Here is a 26,997-nt window from a genome sequence, read left to right on the forward strand (position 1 = left end):
AGAGACTTCGCCGAGTCTCGGGACCATGCCCAATCGATTCAGCGCCTTCAATTACATAGGATTCGACTGTAATCTCGAAATTTTTTTCCCCGTCCAAAATCGTGAAAAATGGACAGGGGTTACATGGACTAAATTTTTAGGGTCAAAATCAAAAGTTCTCCGATCGAGCTGAAACCGAGCTAGTCCGCTTGAAAATGACCCACTGAGTCCGATTTTCCGGTCGAAAAAGCTCCACAAGTTCACTGGACGGCGCTACCGACTAGAAACGCACTTTTGGAACACGGTCAAAAACGCTCGTTTTTGACGGTTTCTCGGCTCAGGAGACCTCGCCGAGTCTCGGGACCATGCCCAATCGATTCAGCGCCTTCAATTACATAGGATTCGACTGTAATCTCGAAATTTTTTTCCCCGTCCAAAATCGACAAAAATGGACAGGGGACAACCGGGCTAGACCGCTCGGAAATGGCCCGCTGAGTCCGATTTTCCGGTTGAAAAAGCTCCGCGAGTCTGCTGGATTGTCCGAGCGACGAATAAGCGCTTGCGAATGAACTTACACAATATTCCAAAAACTTCCTTTTCTGGGTTTAGGAAGCCGCGTTTGACTGCGCACAAGAAACTGATCGCCTTAACGCAACTACAAAGGATTCGACACTAAACCTGAAGTTTTTTAATCCTTTCGCCTGTGCTCGAATCAAGCTTTACCATGAAGAAATTTTCAGGAGATTTCGACGTTCGGGTCTTTAAATGCTGTTCGAGTCTTTTCTATCTGAATGCTTCAAAATATCTCCAAAAATATTGGAAACGAAAAGAAATAAAATAAGGCATCAAAAAGGTGTGTTAAATAGTAAATAAGTAAGTAGGGAACATTGATAGGATAAAAATAAAACAATTTATTTAAAATATAATGGACAAAAGTAATAAATAAGTACAATATATAAATATATACACATCGGATAAAAAATGACCAGGCTAGTCATTATTTCAATTGCCTATCATTTTGATTTGTAACAAATTATACAAAATTCAAGATTTACAACTTAAAAATGTACACATCAACTACAGAACTTTTTAATTACTTTAAAAATAATTGCACAGTGTCTGCATTGAAATATATCCAATAAGCAGAGCGACGGAATCAATGGGTAACAGACTTCCAGCACAGGAACATTGAGAAATAAGTTGAGCTGGGGGCCAAAGGTACCATCATCATTCACCATTGTTGTTATTGAAAAAAACGGATGCTTTGGGCAACATTTGTAACTTTCAGAGGCGGATCCAGCAATTTGGCAACACCAGATTTCCTCCATTGAAACCTATGTTAAATAACCAATTCTTGTAGGAGTACCAAACCCCTACGAGAATCGATAGATTTTCATGGGTTTAAATAGGGGAAAAACAATGTTGCCAATTTGCTAGATCTGCTAATGGTTAATTTGGCTTTCAAATCGACTTGCATCAAGCTCAACTTTTTTTCCTGCTTTATGTAAAAGCGCTACTTTTAACTGGAGAGGGTACAATGATAAAGTCCATGCTTCATTTGTTAACCTTCTCTCTTTACAAGTCATTATGGTGGCATGGTGGCCTTAACCGTTTATTACAATAAAAATATATCGCTGCAAATATATACCTACTCGAGTCTTAACTAGCATCGGACTACACAAGTTTTAAACAACTATCTTGTATTTTAACAGCGAAAGTAACAATTTTAAACAGAAAAAATATAACACACTAATTAACATCAATATTATATTGATGAGAGGGGGAGGGGAAAAACCCCGTCTAGAAAAGTTATTTATGTCTTTGAAACGCGTTCAAGCTAATTTTTTCATGTTTAAGATAGCATTCGATTGTCGAGTATTTTAGTTTGAAACTCAAGTTTAACTAAAACTAAATTCCTTGCAATTCCAAGCATTTGTTAGGGATTGTGTAGAGGGTGTGATAAATTGGTGACTTTCATCAAAAGATATTTTACGAAGAGATGCAAATTAAACCTACTGACTTTACTTGGCTTAGAGCAAGTAAGGAGTCAATAGTTCCTTAGTAGCCAATGAACTTGACGTAAATGGTAGACAACAAGGTTTTTCTCCATTTCTATGCTTCTGTTTACATTTAAGTTTTGAACTTGTTATCCCTTCAAGATCATTCTGCTGTCAGTCGTTTTTATATGTATATCACTAGGTGATGATGACTTGATGCATAATACTTTGATATAAGCTCGCTATAGAAAAAACTGCAAAAAAATGCTTTTGATCAAGGTTACTTTGTTTCTCGCCTTTAAAAGTTCATCTTAGATACTTGTGGGGAATGCACTGATTCTTCTTTGGGATTTCTAGGTTAAAAATACTGTTTGCTTAGTATTTTATAATTTTTTAATATGTTCTTTAAGTATCAAAGATTTAGCAAAGAAAAATTCAACGATTGAAAAATAGCAATCAAACCTTCAATTTACACATTCATGAGGACTCTTGGAAAATAGCCAAAAGCCATAGAAAGATATATTACGGTTGATATGCTATGTTCAAGCTCATGGGCACAAACATGACATAATTGTCATGAATTTTGGATGACATTAATTTGGGTTACCTAATATCTTTCATTCTTCATGATTGGATGAATGACGATTTCAAATTTTTGTCATTTTTTTCTTTGCTTTTCTCTCTCATAATAGAAACATTATGAAAATTTCTTGTTTTCTAAAATCTAGATTCTGGCAGCCAATGATATAATCGATACAACAGGATGAAATTTAGTCCTAATACCTGATAGATTCTTTCTCATTTATTTTAATTTTTACTTCAGTAATTGAAAGGAAATACAACGTTGACTTAATGAGGGAATGATTAGTTTGAGGATAATAGAGAGATGTGTTTTGGAATATGAATGTGAATAGATGACACCTTCATTTTTAACTTCATTTTTTTACCTCTTCCCTAAAAGTAAAAGCAACTTTTCCTTTTTTTGGTTTTAAACATTTTCTTTGACAATAGTAGGGAAGAAAAAACCAAATTTTCAGTTTTTCCATGAGTTCAATGATTGAAAGAATGGAAGAGAAATGAACGAAATTCAGAACAAAACTAAACAATAAAAATAAAACTAGGTTCCACAAGGAAGGGGGGGAGAGTAAACATAACTTCAAGAGACACAGAAATTATGAAAAAAAGGAGAAAAAATGAGCTTGATTGGACTCCTACTCCAAGTAACTTCCTGTAGTAAGTGGAAAATCCTAGTGCTTTTATAAATAACAACAAAAAAATAACAAAATATAATCTGAATAGAATAAAATAACAGACCGGGATTTCCACAAACCCAATATTTTGAAATCCTTTGATAACATAAAATTATAACCACATATTTTTCTATTCCACTTGGTAACGAACAGAAAATATGAACTGATAAAATTCACAGGAAATTGAAAGTTGCCAGGTGGGCGGAAATAACATCTTGGTCTGCAGATTACGTAATATATCTCAGATGTCTTGCCTCTGAACAATTACAAGTCTTTCATGAAATTGACTTTCGTGAGCTTGAACATTTCAATTTCAAGATGGGAACAAAAAATGTTTGGGCTCTGAGTACTATCAAAGCGAAATGGTATCAGCAGAAGCATTAGCAGAATTAGCAGTGTCAGTAGAGGTTGGACTGATTTTTGGATTTGACTCTCCTTCAGCAGAGCGGATGTTATCATAGCCAAAGATGGAAAACATGCCCCGACATTAGAAGTCTTGATCAAATTTTTATGCTATTTAAGCATAGCTACACAGAATTGCCGAAGTAATATCGTGGATGTTAAAAATCTGCATGACACCTCTTAAATGTTGTGATGGACACTGTGGCTGTTAGAGTAACATCCTAGATACGTTCAATTAACAACCTTGGCGATGTTATCAGAAAGAGTTATTGCACGGATTTTTAACATTCGGGATGTTACTTCAGAAACTTTTTTTTTCTGTGTATGAGACAATTTGGCAGAATAAAAGTGATTTTAAGTCAGTTACCTAACTTCTTGCATACAATTGGTAATTTGAACGAAACATGTAAAATTAGAGATTTGACAAGACCAATAATCTCAAATTTTACAATGATGTTTTACGTCTGATTACAAAACTTATTGTTGGGAGAACTTCCTCTTTTCTCTACATTTTCCTACGATTTTGACCTTTACGAAGATTTCCTTAGAAATTGCCTTGCAAAATTTCTTGAATTTTAAATACAACTCTAATTAGATTGGACTTGCCAAATTAATACACATTGATATTTCGACAGTGAAACTCTCAAACTACTTATCTTGTTTGCGATGTTCTAAAATCTCCGCTCCTATTTTACTTGTTTGAAAGAGAACAAATCAATATCATTCCTTGAAGTTTTCACAAAATTTTCTTTTCCATGAAAAGAAAATTACTAAAGTTTTAAAGAATGATGTTGAGTAGTTTTCTATTTTAAAAATGAAGTGTGTAAGGAAGTCTGCGACGTCACAAACCAAGATATGTGGTTTGAGAGTTTAACCATTGATTTGCTATTCCAGATGATCATTATTCATTTAATTGACAGGCATTTGTATAGTCCTCTTTACAGTTCATTATCATGATATTTCTGTCTCCCACACGAAAGAACGTTGAATCCACTGTCTGAACTGTTTCAGTATTTCTTCAAACATTTTTTTATTTCATAGGAGAACTATTACAAGAATTAGTCTTAAAATTTTTGAGTCTCTTCTCTCAAGGGTGAAAAAAAGTCACTAGAAATTAATTTGGAAAAAATTTATAAGACCATTGTTTCTTGTACAGATAAAATGTAAGTAAGTAAATAATGAGAGAGCGCTATCACGACACCTTCCTTCATGCAGGAAACAATATTTGGTTTATTTCTTGTCACTTTAACATTCTGCAATTTGTAAGCATGAGGACAGTGAAACTACCAAACCACGTATCTCATTTGCAATGTTTAAAAATCTCTACTCTTATTTTACTTATTTGAAGGAGAACAAATCAATATCATTCCTTAAAGTTTTCACACAGTTTTCTCAGCACAGAGAGAAAAAATCACGGAAGTTTTCAAGAATTGATGTTGAGCGGTTTTCTTTCCAAGAAATTAAGTGCGACAGAAACGTTGCAAACCAATATACCCTGTCTGGTAGTTTCATCATCGATGTGCAGCTTCCATTATTTTTTTTTTTTTTTTTTTTTGATTTTTCAGACATCCGACATTTTCGAGGAGGCTAATTCAATTGAATTCTCACTAAGAATATAAAAACAAATTGACATGATAAAGGTTTTTTACCACCTTTGAAGGCACTATTTACCTAATCACTTCTCTAAACTCAATTATTATTTTCATCAAATTGTATTGTAAGTATTTTTAAAAATTTCTACGAAAACTTTCTTGTTGTGTCTAACTAAACTGGCATGAATTGCAATTTTTTTTTCCTTCAAAAATGTATGAATCATGGAAAATGCTTCCATGATTTTTACCAATTCTTTAAAATTTATTGGTTTACAGAAACTCTGCTTTAATTTCTTGAGAATGATCGTAATTATTTTTTTTAGTCCATCCTAGGAAATTTGAGCATACCTCCGTACATTTCAAATTTTCATGACTTACAAATTCGTCAAACCCGATTTTTTTTCCCCAAAAACTTTTACAAACACAATTATCTTTTCATTTTACCTTTTGGGACTCTTTGAAACTGTCAGAGAAAACTTGACAAATACTTACCTAGTCCAAAAAAACTCTTGCTCTTTTCATGTAATGCTGAATACTGTGCCGATCCTTATGAAAAATCTGCGAAGCACCGAGCGTAGCTCCAATTTTAAATTCAAACAGAAAAGTTCACACAAAAGGTTATAATAGCTTGATGCATGGACAACGAACTGAAAGAACAAAAAAGAAAAATATATTAGGTAAAAAAGATGTAAAACGAAAAGTGCAAATTGAAAGGAGGAAAAAATCCAGTGAGTATAAATTCCTTTAAAGAGTTACACTGGAACATAAATAAACTAGTAATGTAGTACACGTAATTTTCTTATACCAAAAGACAAATAATTCCAAAAATAATACCTGGTCTTCTGGATAATCAGTATTATCTAATGTTTCTTTGATTCTTAAAACCTTTGTTAATGTATTTGACGTAGTTGAATACAAGGCATATGGTTCTTGTAGTAAAAAAAAAAAATCTTTACATTAAAACAAAATTTAAGCTGTTTGGAACAATTCTGATTATGAGCATCAGGAAGGTAACTGCAAACTTGTTTCAGGTCTAATTGAATTAATCAGCGCAGCTCAGTCTCCTAATTTTCTGCTTTCAAACTTAGTAAGTTTCTGAAAATCACGCTGAGGTTTAGGCAAATGACTGCGGTAGCAAGCAAACTTTCCGCCATCTAGTCAGTAATTAACCACATTGTGCCCACATAAGTCTGGTAAGGCTGCTTTGCAGCCGGGGAAAATTTACTGTTAATGAATTTTTCCCCTTTTTGATGAACATTAATATTAATATTTTACAGAAATAATCACAGATAGATATGATGTAACCTCAATATTTTCATTTCTAATCAAAGAAGAGCTTTACAGGCAAAATTGAAATGTGAGAGCAAATTTTGAAATACTGAAACCAAGATTCTTGTCAATTGAATTTCGGCATGTTGAAATAAAACCTACTACATAAAGAAAAGGATAAAGCGTGGGCAGTTACTCTGCTTTCTCAATAGGACTTTACAAAATAATAATGAGATGTAAAGAAAATTGAAGATTACCTTGTCATCAGGCATTTTATAAATTTTTGTGAATATGAGCAACATTATGCTCATCCATGCATCACAATGGGCTTCTGACTGGAGGCAAATGAAATACTGAAGTGCTTCTTGACAGACAGATATCAGCCGTTTTTCTACTTCAGGCCAGTCAGAACGACGTTCCTCGTCTCCAGCCATTTTAAAAAGTATCCGCAACACGCATGCTAAACTTTGAGTTTCTTGAGCCAGCAGGTTTGGTTTTCCTGAACCTTTAAATCCTGTATGAACAACAGAAGTAATATAGTTTGTGAAAACATAAAACAAAAATTTCAAGGTGAATTCATGAATTAACTTCAATGTTTGATATTTTGACTTTTCTTCTTCCACTCGATTTTTCATAACTGTTCCCATGGCCCAGGAAAAAAGTTAAAGGGGACGGCAACCCTAAAATTGGAAATGAGATAGTATTTAAAATTGATGCGAGAAGTTATGGAAAGCAAAATGGCTCTGTCCAGAATGAAAAATTCGCAAAATCGGCAGATATATGAAAGATTGTAAGTCTGACTGGTGACGTCATGCAATCCTGGTGCGACTGCGGTTCACTTGCACACAACTCGAAGTCTGGTTCGTTTGCTGTCTGGCGCCGCAAAGTCTCCTTAATAGTCACACCTAACCAAAGAAAAAAGAGTCACCCAGGAACGAGCGAGATCGGGGCGAACTAATAACTTGTCTCAATCACGCGTTGGCCATATGACACAGGAGACAGAGTGCAGAGTGCAGACTGCAAGATGCGAGACGAAGCTCATGACGTCATACGCTCAGCTCTTATTACGCGATAGCGGCTCAATGAATGCAGATATTCGCAAACGGATTTCAACATCGTTCATTGCACACTGTTCTTCATCGATTTAGCCAAACTTGTTTTTAAGGTTTCCGTCCCCTTTCATCTTTGATGAGCAATTGTAAAACTTAACAACTAGGGTTAAAACAATTTTCAACCCAAAATTTGAATAAGTTAGCAGTCAACTGATATCAGTGTCTGATGTCAGCTTGCCCAAGTCAGCATCATGAGCCTGACATACTGTCATAGGAGCACCTTGATGTCAGGCCTATGAGCCGGACAATGTAGGCACCAAGTCAAAAAGCATAATACAATTATATAACTTTCACCAGTGAATTCAGAGCGTAGGTGGAAGAAATCAATTGCAATAAAAAAATTGAATGCTCAAAAATGCTAATTGTTTGTGTGATGTTAATACCTGCTTTGTGAATACCTGCTTTCCATAGCAGATTGCGTTGTTCATGATTTGAATTGAAAGTCTTTGCAAAAGAATGAGACTGAAGAAGACAATCTACTAAGGTAAACAAATGCTGTGCCGTCAGATTATGATACATTCCCTGCTCCATGCGCTGTTGTTCTGGAATTTTTGTCTCTTTGTGTAAAAGTTCAGCCTGCAAAAATTAAAACGAAATAAGATTCTGCTGTTGGATAAAAACCGCATTTTGCGAGTCCTAAGAGCATATTTAAAAGGGCCAGTTTTGAGACCAGAACTAAAGTTTCATTAAAAGTTATTCTTTTAGGGACACTTTTAGATGAGTACCAAAATTTCTGATGGTGATTAGTGGATGCAGGAAATCCATTTTCTGATCTAATCTAATCTGGGTAAATTGATGTTCACAAACTCACTTGAGGACAAGAGAACTTAAACTTTTCATAAATTATGAAAATAAGTGACTTTTGATAAATTGATGATTTTGAACAAAAGTTGAAATCCTAGAAAAACTGGCCTAAAAACCTCAATTTCCAGCTATGCTACGTCAGTTTAAATTACGTTAGAGCTACAGGACTCAACATGATCTTCGACCGTTAAAACATTAAACCATGAAGAAATCAAGTTTTTTCCTTTGAGACAATGTTAAATTGGAAACAAAACAAGAAACATGTTAAAATTAAAAAATAAATAAATAAATAAAAAAAATAAGAAAAAATTTTGAATCCAGTCAGTGTTCTGGCTAAGAAAGGTAGAATGTGGGAACGGATGAACAACTCACTTGAGCAAAAGCAAGATTCTCCATATCCTCTTTTCTAGATGTGGCAGGATAGAATACGATATTATCGACCGTTTGAATGAGTTCCAGCTGAACTTCACACTTTATTGATATACCAGAGAACACAGCCAAAGACTAAAATCAGACAATAAAACAAACTATGTGAATAGGTATATAATATGAAGTAAAAATAAAATATTTAATTAAATCCGAGGATAAAGGGGAGGCCGTGGTGGACACCGTTATTCCAAACCTCGACTACCTCGAGTTACGTTAACTAACCTAACAGGATAGTGGCCTAAAGACTTTTAAATGGGAATTAATAAGTAAGTATTGAATAATTGACCTACTTTAAAGATGAACTATGACTAGGAGTTTTGCCTGTCGACATCATTGGTCTGGCAATAAAAGCAGTGGCCCACAATTTGGAGGGATGTTGGTTTAGGAATAAAAGCGTCAATCAATGACTGACAATTTATGTCAATGGCTAGTTGATATCTTCACTGGTTTAGTGACGGCAGCCAGTGTTGGAGTGTTGGATTTTTTAACTTTTGGCGTTTGAGTATGAGAAAGTTAGAGGTCCAAAGAGAAACTGTGTAGTTAGAATCCTGGATCTGCCGTCTGTTGCCATAGTTATAGTAAAAAAAAAAATAAATAAAAAAAAAATCAAAAAGTCGAAAGTTTGTGTATAAAATTAAAATCTTGTTTGGACAACTTCCAAAATGGCAAAATGTAAACTAGTCAAAACAGTTATCTCAGTACCAGACAAAAAAGGTTTTTCTCTTCAGAGACATAGATTTCCACATTTCCAGTGCAACTGGCATAATTTAATGATAATATTCAATGCCTTTAATGTCTAACAAAAGCAGCACTTTTGCTATGCTGGCGACAAAAAAATTGATGGATTCGATCAATTAAGAATGAAACATGAAACTTCACAATACCTAACTGTGCTCACGCAAGATTGCAACATACTATCTGTCATGCAAATTTTGTTGCTACTTCTGACATTCCTGAAAGAGATCACAATTAAGTTACTTTCCATCATAATATATTCCCACACTGTACTATTAAACTATAAATTAAAAAGTTTAGAAAGAAAAACGGATTTACCTTTGAGGCACTTTCATCCATCATAGATGCGTTGCTTGTATTACTAGCGTTGCTCTGCACACTGAAAGTACTACTGGACCGTTTCAAAATGCCTGATTGTTTTCCAATTTCTACATGCGGCAACTGTAATTCCAGGGTAAACCAAAGAGGCATTAATTAGTTGAAAATGATAAAAGTGATACGTAATATTAATTATAGGCAGGATTGACAGTTGAATAACTGCTATTATTTCAGGCTGAGAAAAGGACAACGACTCTCCCTTACGGAAAGACTTGGAACTGGGAAATAGTTTTGGGAATTAAAATGCATTTGCATGTATGCTCTTCAAACATTGTCTAGATCTGCAGCTTTTTAGCATTTGTTGGTGAATATTTCTTGTTGAACTATGATTAAAACAATTAATAAACCAAAAAAATTATGTGAGTTATCCATTTAATCCAATAATTAATAAACCATCAATAATGTAACCATTAATAGAAAAAGGAACCAACGTAATTACATCCAGGAAAATTTTTCAGAGGAGTGTTTGATTGATGACTTGGGTAAAAAAATCTCTTATCCAATTTCCAATAGAAGAAAAAAAGAAGTAAGAACTCTTCACCCAAAAGAGTACCTGGTTCGCAGTCTGATTCATGGGTATGCAAAAAAAAAGGACAACAGTTTTAGATTTTAATTTGATAATTTTAAGCTCCAAAAGGCAAAGTTTTAATCATTAAATCCCTGTTTTTGAAAAATCTGATTTAAACTGTAAACTTTGAATCGCTCTAACTATAAATAGTTTGGTTTGGCAATTTCAAACACCTTTTGCGCCAAAATGTATAGAAAACACTCTTCCATAAAATAGTGCTGGTAGTACTTCAAATTTAAGTTTCTCAGTCCTATCGTCCTCCTTCTTTTGAATGGTTGAGACTTCGGCGAAGATTCAGCCTCACACCCTGTGCGTTTAAATGTTCCATGAAAAAAATCTTGTTACACCGACTGATAGGCGGTGTGTATGTGTTTTCTTCTTAAAAGTTTTATTCAAACCTGAGAATTCCACACTGTATATTCCTCCCGTAAAAAATTGAGTCAAATTTTTCATTGATGATATTACCTTTCTCCATAGAGTACATAGAGTCGTAATGTAAGTGGGTGAGCTGGCGCCACTTTTAAGCATTTTCCAGGTCCCGAATTCCGAGACTCTTGTGTGACGCCGGGTCACTTTTTCGATACATAATCGATTGTTTGCGATACACGGGTACCCGGCCATCCGATGTAAACAAAGAAGATAGGGATCACCACGTATTCCGCACCGCCATCTTGGATCGAACTTGTATCGAAAAAGTGACCCGAACTCGGCGCACACCGGGCTCAGAACTCGTCGAGCAGAACATGGCGCCAGCTCTCCCATTTACATTACGACTCTATGTACTCTATGCCTTTCTCCCGATCACTTGTTATCCGATTTTAGGCGATAGCTATTTCGATGATACGTACACATCATCATCAGGCCACTTTGACTTCGATTTGGTAAACACTAAAAGTCACATCGTATATTATTAAAATTTACTAAAATTTATTAAAATTTACTAAAAAGCACTATTAAAACACTCGTGGGTGCACCCGTCGCCGCGAACGCATCCTTATTACCGGTTTTCCGGCCGTTGCGTCATCGAGTTGCCCGTTCGTTGTTGGTGCGTGCACATCTCTCTGAATAGGATAATATACGATGTGACTTTTAGTGTTTACCACATCAAAGTCGAAGTGGCTTGATGATGATGTGTACGTAACATCAAAATAGCTATTGCCTAAAATCGGATAACAAGTGATCGGGAGAAAGGTAATATCATCAAACAAAATGCAGCCCGATAAAAAGAAGTTCAACTTTAAATCAAATTTTTCTGTTATTAATTTGGATTCGTCGTGAGTTTTTGAATTTGATTATCTCAATCATGTTTCTAAAGAAATTTTACTGAAAGCTCAAGAAAAATTTGGAGAATTTCATACAAGTATAAAGTCCAATTAACGAGCCTGAATTATACAGAGCATACCTCGCCATTTTCGACAGTCCAAGTGAGTAGTTCATGAGCAATTGTACTTTGAAACATGCCTAAGATACATTTACAAGTCTCTGTCCACGTTTCTTCGCTTAGTTTTGGTCCATTTGAAATGACTAGATTTTCCAAGCAATTTGTTCCAGATCGGGCTAACTGTTCATTAACTGCAAAGTGCAAAAGATTAAATGAATATTTCAGGGATTAAATGAGCATTGGACTTCGAGGCAACTTTTTCATAGAAAAAAAATCGTGTCTTGGAGTGAAAGAGAGGATGCATTTTGATTCATGAGCTTTTAGTTCGTTTGAAATATACTAAGTATGTAGAAATATACCATGCATTACTGAAGCCAAAGAAAAGAAGAAAGGTCTCTTCTAAGCCTCCATTTTAGATCAGAATTGATAATAAAGTTGGAATTAGATGTGTGCCTTTAGACATTTTAAGTAAATTATAAGAAGGAAATTTTGAAAGTTTCATGAAATAAAACCTTGTGAACAAATGTGAGGCTCGCTGAGGGTGACATTAATTCTCTTTCGAGAACAAGTTATTTTTTAAACTTCCAACTTGGCGGAACACTACCATACATAAATGTTTTCGAGGGGATAAATGAGACACAAATTAAGAAATAAAAAATAAAATTTTCCTAATGGACTAGAGAGGTGTAAAAAAAAAATCATTACTCACCTTGCAAAACACACCAATGCAACTGAGAATATAAATCCGGCAACAAAAGAGGACCTAGGGTATCAAAATATTGCGTGAAGACATCAACAATTGCATACAGGGCATGATTACAAGTTGTCGTCATCCATTCAGCTTTTTCTGTGTAATGTTCAGGTAACTTCATATTATCAAAAATACGAAAGAGAACATTGAAGAGATCCCGCCACCAGTGTGGCTTGAAAGCACCACCATGAGTTTTGATCATCTCGAAAAGGACAGTCAAGGCTCTTGTCCGAACATCTAGCTTGCACCGGCTGACGATACAGGACAGTTCGAACAGCAATGGAAACCAACCACGAACCCAAACACGGTCCTCTTCTGTTGCAGCAGTCTCTTCAAGGCAATACTCGGCGAATAATTGAGGTTTATCATTGACACAATCAGCGCAAGTTCGAATGAACCTTATAGCTTCCATACTTGTGTCGGGAAAGCTCGCATTACATGCAAACTCTGACAGGCACTTGACAGCATCTTGGAAGGAATCGATCATAATTCCAAAATGTTGTACATAAAGTTCATCTGAAAGAGTACAAAGAAGAAAAAAAGGATTAGATTTTTTTGCAAAAGGTTTGACAGGTGAACTGACAGTGTTCTGCTTAAAAAAGGCACTGAATTTTTGAAATTGGGTTCTGGATTAACCGGTCAATATTGAACTATTATGTGGGACCAGTCATTATTAGATTCTGAAAGCCTTTTAAAAGGGCAAACATGTCTTAACATGCAAAGATTTACAACAGGTTTTACAAGATTTACACTAAGTCCTTTCATTACAATGCATTCAAATTGCTAAGTTGTCTCATAGAAGATCAAATTTACCAAGAAACTCAAAACTAGGGTGGAGAAATTAAAATTGCATGCTAAATTATGGGTCTAAGAGGCTCTTTCTCTTCAAAAGGCTTTTATCTGTACCATTGTTAAAACGCGTTGAAGATTGAGGGATAAAATAACAATTGGTAAATTAAGGGAGAAAATTAACTGAAAATCTTTGAAATAAAAAAATAAATGCAAGTACTTACTGATGATGTGAGTTGTTGTCTGGAAAGCTAGTTCAACAATTGCTTGATCCTGATCAGATGCCGCCAGATGAAAAATGCTAAAAATATTCTTCCAACCCGAGCGAATGTTCTTGGCTTGTGAATTTACCATTTGAGCGATGCACCGTACAACCATATCTCGAATGGTGGATGAGCTATTTTTCTTCATTATGACTTCAAAAGGTCTCAAGAAATCTTTCTGGAATCTGAAATTGGCAAATTCTCCTTTTTCTATGAATTTCATGGACAGCTGGCGCAATGAGTCGAGAGCAAAGAAGGCGATGTCTTCATTAGGATTGCATCCAACTCGATTAAAATGTTCACCTAATACTTGCCAAATTCTGGACCACTGCAACCTAATACGGCCCATGTTGTAATATGATATTTCCACAATTTTCTGCAAGCTGAACATCCTAGGGTGATTTGGATTCGACAGCTCGTCCATCGAAACTTGACAAAGCGCATGTACAAAATCAACAATGGCGTTACCATCAAGTCGTGTGGAACCAGTAAAAATTCTATCAACAGCGACAACAACACTCTGACTGCTTGTTTCACCAATTGATTCTTTAACACTTGGATCTAAAGATGTGAGGTTCAACTTCAATGAAAGAGTATCGACGGAGGGGTATGTCTTTGTGAGTGATAGGAACTGAGAGCGGACACCAGTGCCCACCATTTGGGCTAATTCTAGCTGACTGATGCACCTCACGATGTCTAGCCATGAACTTCCCAGATAATTTCCATCAGTGTGAGCGACTGTGATGAGTGTTTTAATTGTTTCAATGTTCTTTGCTTTCATTTCAGTGATGGGTGAGTTGGCTGTCAATAAGGTGAATCTTGCTAGCGCTTGAACATACGCATCCCTTTCGAGGGTCATATGAAAAATGCATGTGATACGAATGGCACATCGGATGCCTTCAAGACACAGTGAGGCGACTTCCTGATCATCACAGTCTTGAAGGCCTACACTGAATGCTGCCAGAAGTGGTGTCCATGCCATCTTGAACATGGGTCTGACGTGTTCTAAATGTTTTGCTGATGTAAACGGTGCTTGAACATGACTCACTGACTCCATTAAATTTTTAGCTGCGGTGGATATTGTCTCCATTTCCATGTTCCACAAAACCTTCCTCCGTTTCTCTGAGGATATTATTTGCTTCCCTGGTTTACTAGTGGCTTTCATTTTTATTTCGTGCCCTGCGATTTCATCGTAAATTTGACTGAGATATTCCTCAGGTAGGTCCTGGCTGTCCGATACGCCTCGATTCAACTTAATGTACTGTTCTTTGGTCATCTTATTTTTAACTTGTGGTGAGTGCAAATCCGTGGTCAGCATGATGACAGAGTAAGCTAGGACGTACGCTGTATCTGCGCTGGCAAAAAGCCCATTGCTGAAACAAACATTATAGAGGGGTTATTTTTAGACAGATTAGGCAAAAAATAAAATTCATGGGATTACAAGAACAGCAAAGTTCTTTGGAAGACTCATCTACTGATTAGAGGAGACAAGAAAATTAGTGGGTATTCCGTATACATGAAAGCTTGAGAAAGTGCAATCAAGAATAAATTAATTTATTGCATGGGCTGTTGAGGGAAAAATTGTTATTACCGGATAGGAAATGAATATTAGTGGAAGATCTGGCACGTTAAGAAAAAACTGTGGGAAAAGCACGAAGATTTAAGATGGCAATTCAAGGAAAAACAGTGATGTTACCGAGAAGATTCAGTCTTTTCAAAAAGATGTGCTTGCGCTATGGTTGTATAGGGTTTGTGAAATTATGCAACGATCAAGGGCAAAAATTTCCATTTCTTCAATGTTAAGGTACTCCACACTGGAGTCTAAAAAAACTGATTGCCGTTATTGCTACATATGAAAATTTGCATCAAGATAGGACAAAGATCATACAACTAGAATTGGTACTTTTATTAATCATAAGTATAAGTGTCTCAAAATACTCCATTCAAAAATGCCGCCGGGAGAGTTGACGCAACTAAAAGCTGTCTCCTATCTTCCACCACTCCAATTTTGGAATGTGATAAGCTGATCAGCTAGCGAGTGTCAGGTCTTGCTTTTTTGTAATAATGCGCTAAAGAAAGAACTTCTCAATTATGTTTGATCCTTGAGAATTTTTTAGATTAAATTAATTGATTTGACACCCTGAAACCCTTCCCTACATTTGAAACCCTTTTTGATCAAACAATAAGAAACATTATAACTAATTAATTGATTAAATTAATTGATTTGACACCCTGAAACCCTTCCCTACATTTGAAACCCTTTTTGATCAAACAATAAGAAACATTATTACTATCAGTGGAGGATTCATAACTGAAAGTATTCTACGTACTTTGGATTACATTCGCAATATCTGCTAGCGAATTTCTCCATCAATCTGTCAATTTTTTGAGCTTCACCAGGCAGTCTGAAACCTTCCAGAAAATACCGCAATGCTGACACTAAATCTCTTCCAGTGAACTGCAGTTGGTCTACGTAGGCATACATGACCTACAAAGAGGGAAAAGAATAAAAATTATTTTACACCTGCTTATAATTTTTGTGTTTTTTTGTTGAAAACCTGATTGTTGGTAACCTTAGGAAGGAATGATTTGTGGTGGTGCAAATCAAACACCTATGCAAGAGGTAATTTTGAAGGAGTTAATAAATTTCTGATCAAAATTCGTCTGAGATTGAAGTATCGGCAATGATTAAAATTTAACGGAGTTAACTACAAATAATCTGATATCTCACACCCCCTGTTAAAAATATGTTAAATACATTCAAATAGCTAAAGGAAGAACAACTGTAACTCAATATTCCTGAAAAAGTACAGGGGAAAGGAAGGGGGGGGGGGGGGAGGTAAACTCTGAACATACTTTAATTGAAACATTTGAAGATTTCTGCGCCTACTTCGTTTTGTTGAGTGAAGAATGATCAATGTTATGGTTTAAAATTTTAACAAATAGGTCCAGATTTTGGTGACTTTAAGATCGAATTTCTTCATCATTTTGAGAAAAAAAAAAAATACAAAAAATAGGAGCTCAACTCACTCAGTGCTTTAAGAAAATAAATGTTAAAAAAGACACTGATCCATTGAGATACAAGGTATTGAAGCTAGACCATCAACTACCTGGATAGTATTGATTCAAAAATACATCATGAAACCTTTGTAATGACGTAAGTATTATTAAAATATGAAAAAGAGTGATTTTTTATTTAAGTCTTCTTACCTCTCTGCAAAACTCATCATTCTCCCCGAGAAAATCGCCAATTCCTGTCTTGTCCAATCTTTCGTCTACATGAAGCCAAGCAGCAACGGCAGTAGGGCTATTCCCAAGTAAACCCTGTTCTTGCAAGAAGGAAATACCTTTCTTTGGCTTACGGTTGAACCTGTTGTAAATCAAGACAACGTTTAATTAGGAAAATGAATCAAATATTTTGGGTCAAAAATATTTCAGGACAGATTGAGACAACTAGTGACCGTACTTTATCTATTTCAAAAAATGATTCTTGGCTCTTTATCTACAATGAAAAATTAATACTTGATGACAAAACTCTTGAACCTACAGAAAAATTCATTTTGAACTATGAAAAAATCTGTGATCTGATCAAACACTTTCTCAGGACAGGTCAACGATCTAGAAACTATAGATAGGAGGTTCCTATGCTGCGCCAACAGTGAAATTCGTAACACACCACGAGTGATTAGGACGAAAATAGTCGGTTCCTATGGCCTCTTATGGGACTGTTGCTGAATACGGACTTATATCAAATTTAGAACCAACTATTTGAAAATCTATGTCCAGATATGGAACTTGGCCATTCATCAAGGGCGTTTACAATGAAAATTTCAATGCTTAATCATTTATTCTAAAAATTCCCGTAAGATTCCATGTATTTGAGGTTATGACGAAGATAGCAATCGGCCATTTCCACTCCCCGCCCGCCTATCGAACGACCGCTATATGTGTGTTACGTTTTCTCGTAGGCCACCACCAATCTATAGTTTCTATATCGTTGGGACAGGCTCTGTTATGTATTGTGACTGAAGAGCATCCACAAAAATAAAAGAGGTAAAAATGCAAAAAATGCGATGCTCCTAAAAGTTAGTAGATTGGTACAATTTTGGATCTTTAAAATACTCTCTGACAGAAGGACAGAAATTCGAGGCAAAAGAACTGCTGTTATTCATGACCGAGGTTCAAAAAGCTGGATTGCCTTCAGGGTTTTAGAGTGTTCGGTTAGACTATCATTTACAATAGGCGAAATATTTCATCGGTACACACTTCTTGCAAGGATGAAACAAAACAAAAATCCATAAATCTGGATGGTTTCGAACAACCTAACAACCATTCTTAAATTCACCTAATATCTTCAATTTGAAAGCATGGTTTGCTTTGTAATGAGTAAGGTAAGTTTTCCCTATGTTCTTCTTGAAAACCCATCTCAGATCCAATAAAATGTGATTAGCAGCTACTGAGAAGTCAACTTACATATCAATGCCAGTCTCCCAAACTTCCTTTTGATGTTTCTGAACTTGTAACTGCTGAGGAGTGTCTGGTGCTTCTTTATTTCCAGAACTAATTGAATTTAAACTAGTATTGCTACCATAGGAATGTAGACTATTCTTAGGAGTTGATGAGGCCGTTAAATCATTTGTCATTTCGTTACCACGGACATTTCTTTCCGCACCTGAAATAATTGTGTCATCGATTAAGATAATTTTTTTAAAAATAAAAAAGAGCACAAGAAACACAATTGTTTAATGTGAAAAGAACTACAAAATTTTACATTCCTTTTAAATAATAACAATGAGAGCCTTGTACATGGTGAAAATGAAGTGCTCTTGTATGAGAATGTGCATTCAAAATAATCAAAATCCTTTAGAAAGGATTCAAATTTTTCGTGGCCAAAGCTGCATAGAACCAATATCTTGGCTAGGAGTTGATTTCAGTAATTTTTGTTGTACAAATCGTATTCCATGTGAAGTTTTTAAGAGGAAGCATTTATCAGAATGCTTAAATTTATGCTCTGTCTAAAGATCTACCGCAAACAAACAGATATGATTAGAATTATAAGGGTTATCTATGAATTTCCTCTTTAAGTAGAGGATGCTTTTTCTATCCTTCACAGATTGAAGTAATATACTTGTTTTAAGGTGAGAAAAAATGGTTGACTGCTTTATGGTCTTTAGACGAAAAGAAATTTTAAGGTTATGAAAAACGACTTTCATTGTTTACGATAAATTAATTTCTTACCTAAATTTGTTTGAGAATTGGGGTTAACGTACAAATCTTTACTCCATTCAACCATACATTTCAAAATTGAAACTAAACACTCAAGCCCCCGAATACGCATTTGTTTCTCCTGATTTGGAGTGGCTCCTAATTCAAGTGCTTGTCTTCCTTGCGCTATCTTGGATAGGTCATTTACTAGCCTGCGAACAAAAACAATCAAAGACACCAATTTTATGGGACATTAAACAACTTTGGTTACCTTTTTCATTTACTGACTAAAACCTATAAAATAATTATGAGATTGAAACGCCATCACTTAAAATATAAATTCATGTAGAATATTCCTAGATTATCATATCAGTATCTACCATCCTTAAGAGTGGCACAATTTGACTTTTGAAAATAAGTCTGAAAAAAAGTATTATAAAATATTTGCATATGGTATCATGAAAGCTCTCTGAAACATTTTTTTTTAAAAAATCAACCTACATTTTTCTTTCATTTTTTCAATCTACTTGAAAGTTTTCAGAAATTTTCAGATATCTTGGTCATTGGTTAATTTTTAAACAAACTAACAGACGTATGCTTGTTTGATGTAAACGGCTCAGAGATTGCAATGATCATACATTTGTTTCTTATAAAATTGATAAATTTAACTTTCTACAGATAAAAATAAAAGCAATAAATTGAATTTTCTCTGTAGTATTCAGCATAAAACATGATGTTAACACCAATCAATTAGTTTGAGAATGCATGTGGGTGATTGGAGGTGCTATCGATCACTAAGAAAAACAACCTCTTAAGCATTTAATAACAGATGTAGCATAAGATTTTTACCTTTCAAAAAGATTAGCTGCTGATAAATCACAGTCATAATTTACATACATATCAACAACGCTTTGAGCATCAGCACAAATTCTTGTTAAAGCTTGAATTACCATCCATTTATGCTCAAATGAGGAACTAGATGTTTCTAGGATATTCAGAAATATTTCTTTGAAAAATACCTGAAACAGTGAAAATCATGCATTACCCAAATTGAACTGGAGTTTTGATTTCCGGAAAAAGTCTGAGATGAGAATTGTTTAAAGAAAAAAAAAATGAAAACAGGGAAAGTTGCAGGTCAAGCATCACTTTTAAACTTTGCTCATGCATTTGACCTTCAAGAAGAATATCCAAGTTTCTTGTTAAAAATTAAAAATTGGCAATCTAGATATTTTTAAAGAGATCTTAGGTACTGGTAATTTGCGAAGTTTTTTCGTCATCAAATTGTGAAGTTACTAATCAGCGCAAAACAAAATAAAACTATATGTTTTTTCTTTTTTCCTTTCAGCATATTTTGGACAAGAACCATGTAAAAATAAGATATTTTAGGAAGAATTTCCCACTTGTAACGCACTTTGAAAAATGAAAACATTAAGTGGCTACTCAGCTGCGAAGAAAAGAACAAGAGAAAAATTCTGATAACTAAACGTCTATGCTTGCACTCACCTCAATTTGCATTTTTAGATGCATTTTAAACCTAGACAAAAGAGCTAAGAAAATTGCTAGAGATAGTTGAAACACTTCAGGAACTGACGAAACGCCATTTTTGGAAAGCGCAACACACAAGTAACGTTTGATTGCGGTGACAAACATAATATTGGAACGAAAAACGGGACCTGCATTTTGCAGGATTGACAAAAGCAGTTGAAGGGATAAAATTTTCGATCGCAATTCCAGAGATCTGTAACAACAAAAAAAATGACTCAGTTCAGATGGGCGAAGAAAGAAAGAAAATTTCAAAAAGTAAAAGTTAGGTGAGTTGAAAATGCCAGACTTCAAAATTAGACTTTTTCTCGAAATCTATTGATAAAAACACAGCTCCACCAACAGCAATCAATACTTTTTTGGATTTTAGTACACCATACAACTCTCTAATCTTAAAAGCAGCCCAGAAATGAACCTAAATCCTCTACCTGTCTTCGACATCAAATAATTTTTGTTGACTTTGAATTCTTCCATTGAAAGCCAATACTTAAAGCGGCATCAGAATAAGTGAAAAGAGATTGGGAGTAGTTACAAATATGCCAAAGTAGTTAAATCAAGGTTTATGAGAACAACTTTTCGTATGAAAGTTTTGAAAATCTCTGGTGCATTGCATTTTTCTTTACGAACAGGGGGAACAACCTTGTTTCAAACATGGGTGGATTTTGAATATCTCTTATTAGACAAAAATAAGAGTATTGTACAAAATAGGGTAAAAGTAAATACATAGCCGTGTGATCATAATTCAATTTAAACGCGCCTGAGTTAGCCCATGTCAGTAAATTATCAGTTACTACTAGTTCAAATTACTGATACACAATGATAAGGACCACCCTGTCGGAATGGAACAGCTTTACGGGGACTGCACAAACTCAACGTCAATTCACTATTGGCTCATATGCTGTCCATCAGGCTGTCTGGCAAATGGTATACATGAGTACAGTTCAGTTTTGCCAGCTTCAAAAACTGCGATAGATATCAGTAAGAGTAGATCCTCTTGTTATCACTACTTTTCAAGGTAGCTTCCAAAATTACTGACAAGACATCCGTACGTTCAGCATGCAAAACTTGTAAAAATATCTAAAATAAAAAGACAGAAATAAAAATGTATAAACTTTTCTAGAATTTACTTACTTTGGATCTGGTTGCCCATCAGGTAAAGGTTTCATAGATAATTTACACAAGGCTTGAAAAACTCGGAAAGCATCCTTTTGCAAAATGTGTGTAAACTGAGAAGCAATCTTGGTGTCACCCTCACTTGATTCCATTTGGTCCTGTAACGACAAAAATTTCAAATAGTAATTGAGATGAAACACTTGGAGTTGTGCATCAGAATAATATGCTAAATTTTAGATAAGTTTTATTTCAAAAACCATTATAATTTTAATTTGATACCATTTTAGATTTTAAATGATACTTCAAAGAAAAATTACGAGTCAGAAAAATTTTACCTCATATAGAATTAACTTTTGAATGAGATGTTTCTCGTTGGCTCATCAATCATCGTCCCCATTTCAATATTTCTACAAAACATTTTATTATGTCATTAAGGAATCGTTGCATAAATTAGTCTGAAAATCGCAGAATCTTTTTTCACAAAGGACAAGAAAAAGCATGAGCAATTTCACGACAATTCATGAGACGGTTTCCTCACAAAAAAATAAAATGTAGGCACTGAAACAGTGCAATTGAGATACATTCCTTCATGTGGGATACGATGATTTGTAAGATTCTTTCAAAGAAAACCAGGATGCTCGAAGTTTCTTAGATTTGACTCCACGTCCTACTCCTAACCAAACACTTTAATGCTACATAATAAAAGAGCCACTTACACATCGTTTTCCAAAGCTGATGTCACATCCTCATTGCTTTAAATAATACAAAGAAAAAAAACTGGATCGCTTTATGTGACATCAACTTTGCTGCTGAATGTTACAACTCGTTATTAGAGAACAGATAATAATTACCGATTCTGGTGGAGGAAGGTGACTGCTCCACTCAGTCTGCATGTGGTTGGATGGGCCATTCCCTGCAATAGACGGCAGTTTTGCTTCTGCAAGTCCACTTTCTGCCACTGGTGAGACGGGTTTTTCATTATCACAACCTAGATTGAAAAAAAGTATTCATGTTAAACAGTTTTCTTTTGAGGTTGAAAATTTCAATCCTGAGTAAATGTTTTTCCGTCACTTAATTCCATCAAGCTTTACCATTCTAACTGGATTAAAAATTAAAAATTATTGGCATGCTTTTTAAAATAAAGAAGTATACGTCACTCATGGCTGTGTAGTTCTGTGACACAAAATTTTAGCGATGATTTTGACTTAGTAATGAAACAACTAACTTGTATACTGTCAAGGCTTTTTTGGTTCCAGGTCACTTGAGGCCAGGACAATCCTTCAAGTTCCGAGATTACGCTGTTTGTAATTTGATCTCATCATGGTTGCGACTAGCGTCAATTGTCAGCTTACTAAAAACTATATATTACTTCAGGATCCTAAAGAGAGCACCCATCATAATTTTTCCATTTGTTGCTAGTTTGCTGTGTCCAATGGCCGCTTTTTTGCTCGTTTTACGGCCTGGTAGAGCCAATTACCAAGAGTTCCTACAGGTTGAGATGGTAGTCAATAAGTTAAAAGCCATTCAAATTAAAGTTTTCCTCCCATGACTTTGGATGTAACATGTTTATATTGTATGAAGGCATACAGTACCAAAGAAACGTCACTGAAAACTTACTTTGAACAACTGCTTCGATTAAACCGTTGAGGACAGCCTCGACAATTTCTTCTTCTGTTTCAACTGGAGCTTCCTCCGATTTTTCTGGCGGTTTTTCAACTGCTTGATCCGATGAAGGCTCCACTGGTACATCTGCTGATTGAGCTGCGGGTGGTTCGCTGGATTCTTCATTTTGCTGCTCCCCAGGCTGCTCCGAGGGAACAGTTGCGATGATGTCCGGCACACCACGAAGGCGAGCTGCTTCATCAGCCTGAAAATAAATTCAGCATTGTATGATCAAGTTTCATGACAGATTTTTGAAAACAAAATCAAGGAATTTTGAGAAATTTTTGAGCCATTCTAATGAGTATAATGAAAGATTCTTGAGGATCTTAAGAGGACTTAAAAAAATGTTTTAAGGTACTCAAAGTACTTATGGAATATCTTAGAGACATTTGAGAGTAACTTAAAAATCTAAGTTTCTTTTCCCTGCAACATCTTTCTTTTCCGCCAATACATAGATGAGCCATAGTTTTAAGATCTTTAGAGAAAGAAAAAAAAAATGAAAGAATAACGGAATAAGGGTGAACATTTAGGTACACTCAAAAAATTAGGAGGAATTTTGAAGCTGAAATAAATAGCATTATAATGTGAGTTAACTTACCGCTTGACTTTCCATTCGGGCAAAAATAACATTCAACATTTGCGTGAGGGTAGCTCTGGCAGTGGTTTGATTGATGAGGTTTTTACTTGCCAAATAAATGTCATAGCATGTTCTCACAGCAATCAGCACCGTCTGATCATGAACTTCAACATGCTGACTTGTCACGACGGTCAATAAGGCCTATTTCATAGATATAGAGAAAAAAATGTTACTCTACAATAACAACAATAAAACATTTTGCTGATTTTCGTGATTCATGATGATGGTCAAAAGAACAAACTACAAGCAATTTGTTTCATATTTATGGCAATGAATAGAATAAAGCAACATATTAGTGGACAATAGACAATTTTGAATTTTGAACATGCAGAATTGTTGAAAAAACCCTTTTTTGTGACTAACTTTTACGTGTAAACTTCAAAACACTACACTCGATTATGCTTTGAGCATCTTCAGGCGCTTTCTTGATCCAAAATGTTGGTAAAACACGTTTCTAAGTAAGGGTAATATCACCTCTATTTTAAGTTCTGTGGAATAAAAGTTCTTTTCCCCACAGACAGCCACAGTTGTTAAGTTTTCTGGTACATACTTCTTTTTCTTTTTTTTGATGACCGAAAGAGAAATTCAAAGGGGACATTTTAGTCAATTCATTCCTGTTAATAAAATGAGATTTTTGAATGAGACTTGAACTTTCTTACTTTAATGATTTGAAGTTGGACACCTTCATCAGTCTGAGGCCCAACAAAACAGCCACATATCGTTTTTATTATCCGATCAATCAAAAGTCTCTCAGCATTGTCTGGATCCACCAAGCTACCAGTTAGATGACCATATGCAATTAATTTCTAAAAATCATAAAAAATTAAAATAAATTAGATTGAAGACACTTATAAATACAAACACATAAATGATTACTAATAGATTAAGGGGGCTAAATAAATATTAGCATGGAAAAGCTTCCATAAAATCTAAGTTCTCATCGGATGAAAATATTCATTTTGATCAGTTGAAGAATTAAATTCTTGAAAAAATTAGGACTTGGAACAGCAAAATCAAGTTTTTACAAAATTTTAGGGAGAAAACATTAAAACTTGCAAGAAATGAGCACACACCTTGCGAAAAAAGTAAGTGATATTTAATTACACTTAATGATTCAATGTATGAGACGCCTGATAGGAGCCTTGCTTTCATGAATTATGATTTGGTTATTGACCTTAGATTAATGTCTCATTGTTTCAATGGTAGGAAAAACTCAAGAAAAAAAGGGAAAATATCAAGATGATATAGACAGAAGATCTCAAACCCGCAGAAATGAATTTTTCATTTTCTAGAATGAAGGTAACAGAATGGTTATATCAATGGAGATAGGTACTGTGAAACTCCATGTTTACGTTTACGACCGTGCAGATTTTTTCATAAACTTCAATTTTGAACAGGATAACTGATGAGTTAATTCTATAAAATATTTTATATCATTTTCTTTGCACTGAAGAGGAATCTCTGAAAATTATTCACATCCACCTAATAATATTCCTCAGAAAAATAGGTATTCTTGTGAAAATTAAATGCATTAATTTTGATAAATACTTTGATAAAAATATGTGTTTTTGTATTGTATCAGTCAATGTCTAGAGAAGGAGGCCGCCTGATATGCTACTCTGAACTTCTTTCTTGCGGTTTTTATGCGTAAGTACCTAGTATAATATAAATAATTCTGAGTGCCTGATTTTCAATTGTTTTGACAGTGAGAAAAAAGTTGAAAAAAAATTAATAAAAGCTTAAAAGTCACACTTAAGTCAGAGACCAGCGCTGATGGAATTACAATTTTCATGAACGAACCTGCAGACAATCTAATGCTGTGATGATGATTCTGGTGCATTTACTTTGGCAGGCATACTCAAACGGGAGAAAATACTTTTCAGCAGTGACCGTGTTACCAGCATCGTTTCTTGGAAGAGGCAGTGCAGAAGACGTTGCTTCCTCCACCTCACCACCATCCTTGATCTCTTTCCGGATTTCCTCTGAGAAAATAATCCAGATATTGAGATTTAAAAACTAAGTACTGTTAGTGACATATTTGAAACCATAGATGCACAATTTCTCAATACCCACCCAAATTAACATTTGGGTCTCAGAGCTCATGTCTCAATGCACATAATTCCATTTGGCAGAAATACATCCAAATAGTCGCCGTAGGCGCATAATTACAGAAAACGCTATGAGTACACGAATCAAGACCCATAAATTTTAAAAATTCAAGAAAATAAGGATTTCTTGTGGATAATGGGAGAACACATACACAAAAATGGAAGGCCAAGAGCTTTCTGCATCCCTGCAAGCAGTCAAAAGAAAAGCTTCGTGGTAAGCACTTGCAATTTCAATAATCAGTGCCTGCAGTGCTTTACAGGGAATTTTCTTCAAAGTGATAAACTTTAAACTCTAGACTGCTTCAAAAAAGCAAGTGATTTCCAGATTAATTACGTCATAAAAAGAGTGAGATACCTATCAGTGACATAAACTTTTGAGAGTTATTCAATTAGGCAGGGACTGAAGTCCAACATTGGGCGCATGGGAGGAACTTATTAATGGCTATAGGTGTCTCCAGCAACTTAAGGGTGATGCTGTCAACAGTAAATACCTGAAATAAGGGCCGAAAGAGAAACTAAGAAAAATTTCAACACATCATATCAAGAGAAAAGGACTGAGATTCACTGAATCTGTGCGCAACAATATGTTCCGTTTTAAAGCTGTCAAACGATAGAGATAGAGTAAATACTATGCAAATATCATACCTAAAGCATGCTCACACGCCTTCCGCAGCTCTGCATTATGGGCTCTCCGAACATCTTTGTCATTCAAGATCTTTTCTAAGGCTTTAACGATGAACATCTCTTTAGTGTTCGAGGTTCTTCTCATTTTATGAAAACTGTCACACAATCATTACTCTGGAGACCCGTTGAAAAACTAACGAGTTGGATTAAGACATTAGTTCAAGTAGAATACAACCGAGACGAATACTACCGGAAAATATACATCTCGATTTCCAAAACCGAAATGACTCCGTCAAAAGTGACTTTTTCCACTTTTTTTCGAGCACTATTATGACTGTAACCTACAAAAATCTTATCAACAACTCAACAACGAATCTCATCACCTACCTGAAAAAGTCATCGATTGC

At 35.1% G+C, this 26,997-nt stretch overlaps 1 protein-coding gene across 2 annotated transcripts; it reads right to left on the bottom strand.

Annotated features, from left to right (window-relative positions):
* Positions 1 to 866: 866 nt before the first annotated feature.
* On the bottom strand, positions 867 to 26,947 carry Sec71 (ADP ribosylation factor guanine nucleotide exchange factor Sec71). 2 transcript variants are annotated; one of them, XM_019058787.2, is made up of 21 exons: positions 26,612 to 26,947; positions 25,659 to 25,840; positions 24,518 to 24,664; positions 23,820 to 23,999; positions 23,177 to 23,426; positions 22,411 to 22,547; positions 21,578 to 21,717; positions 20,408 to 20,642; positions 19,754 to 19,923; positions 18,938 to 19,116; positions 18,173 to 18,371; positions 16,910 to 17,069; positions 16,030 to 16,187; positions 13,661 to 15,072; positions 12,606 to 13,163; positions 11,918 to 12,087; positions 9,888 to 10,010; positions 8,778 to 8,909; positions 8,000 to 8,177; positions 6,747 to 7,003; positions 867 to 5,867 (listed from the first exon to the last, which is right to left on the bottom strand). In XM_019058787.2, exons 1-21 carry the CDS (start codon positions 26,733 to 26,735, stop codon positions 5,739 to 5,741), a joined length of 5,220 nt encoding a protein of 1,739 aa, XP_018914332.2. In that variant the 5' UTR covers positions 26,736 to 26,947; the 3' UTR covers positions 867 to 5,738. The 2 variants fall into 2 exon arrangements, with proteins under 2 accessions (XP_018914332.2, XP_018914331.2); XM_019058786.2 differs by having other exon boundaries at positions 7,985 to 8,177.
* Between the last annotated feature and the right edge of the window lie 50 nt (positions 26,948 to 26,997).

This window comes from Bemisia tabaci, chromosome 5, assembly GCF_918797505.1.
Source record: "Bemisia tabaci chromosome 5, PGI_BMITA_v3".
Classification (NCBI taxonomy): Eukaryota; Metazoa; Arthropoda; class Insecta; order Hemiptera; family Aleyrodidae; genus Bemisia; species Bemisia tabaci.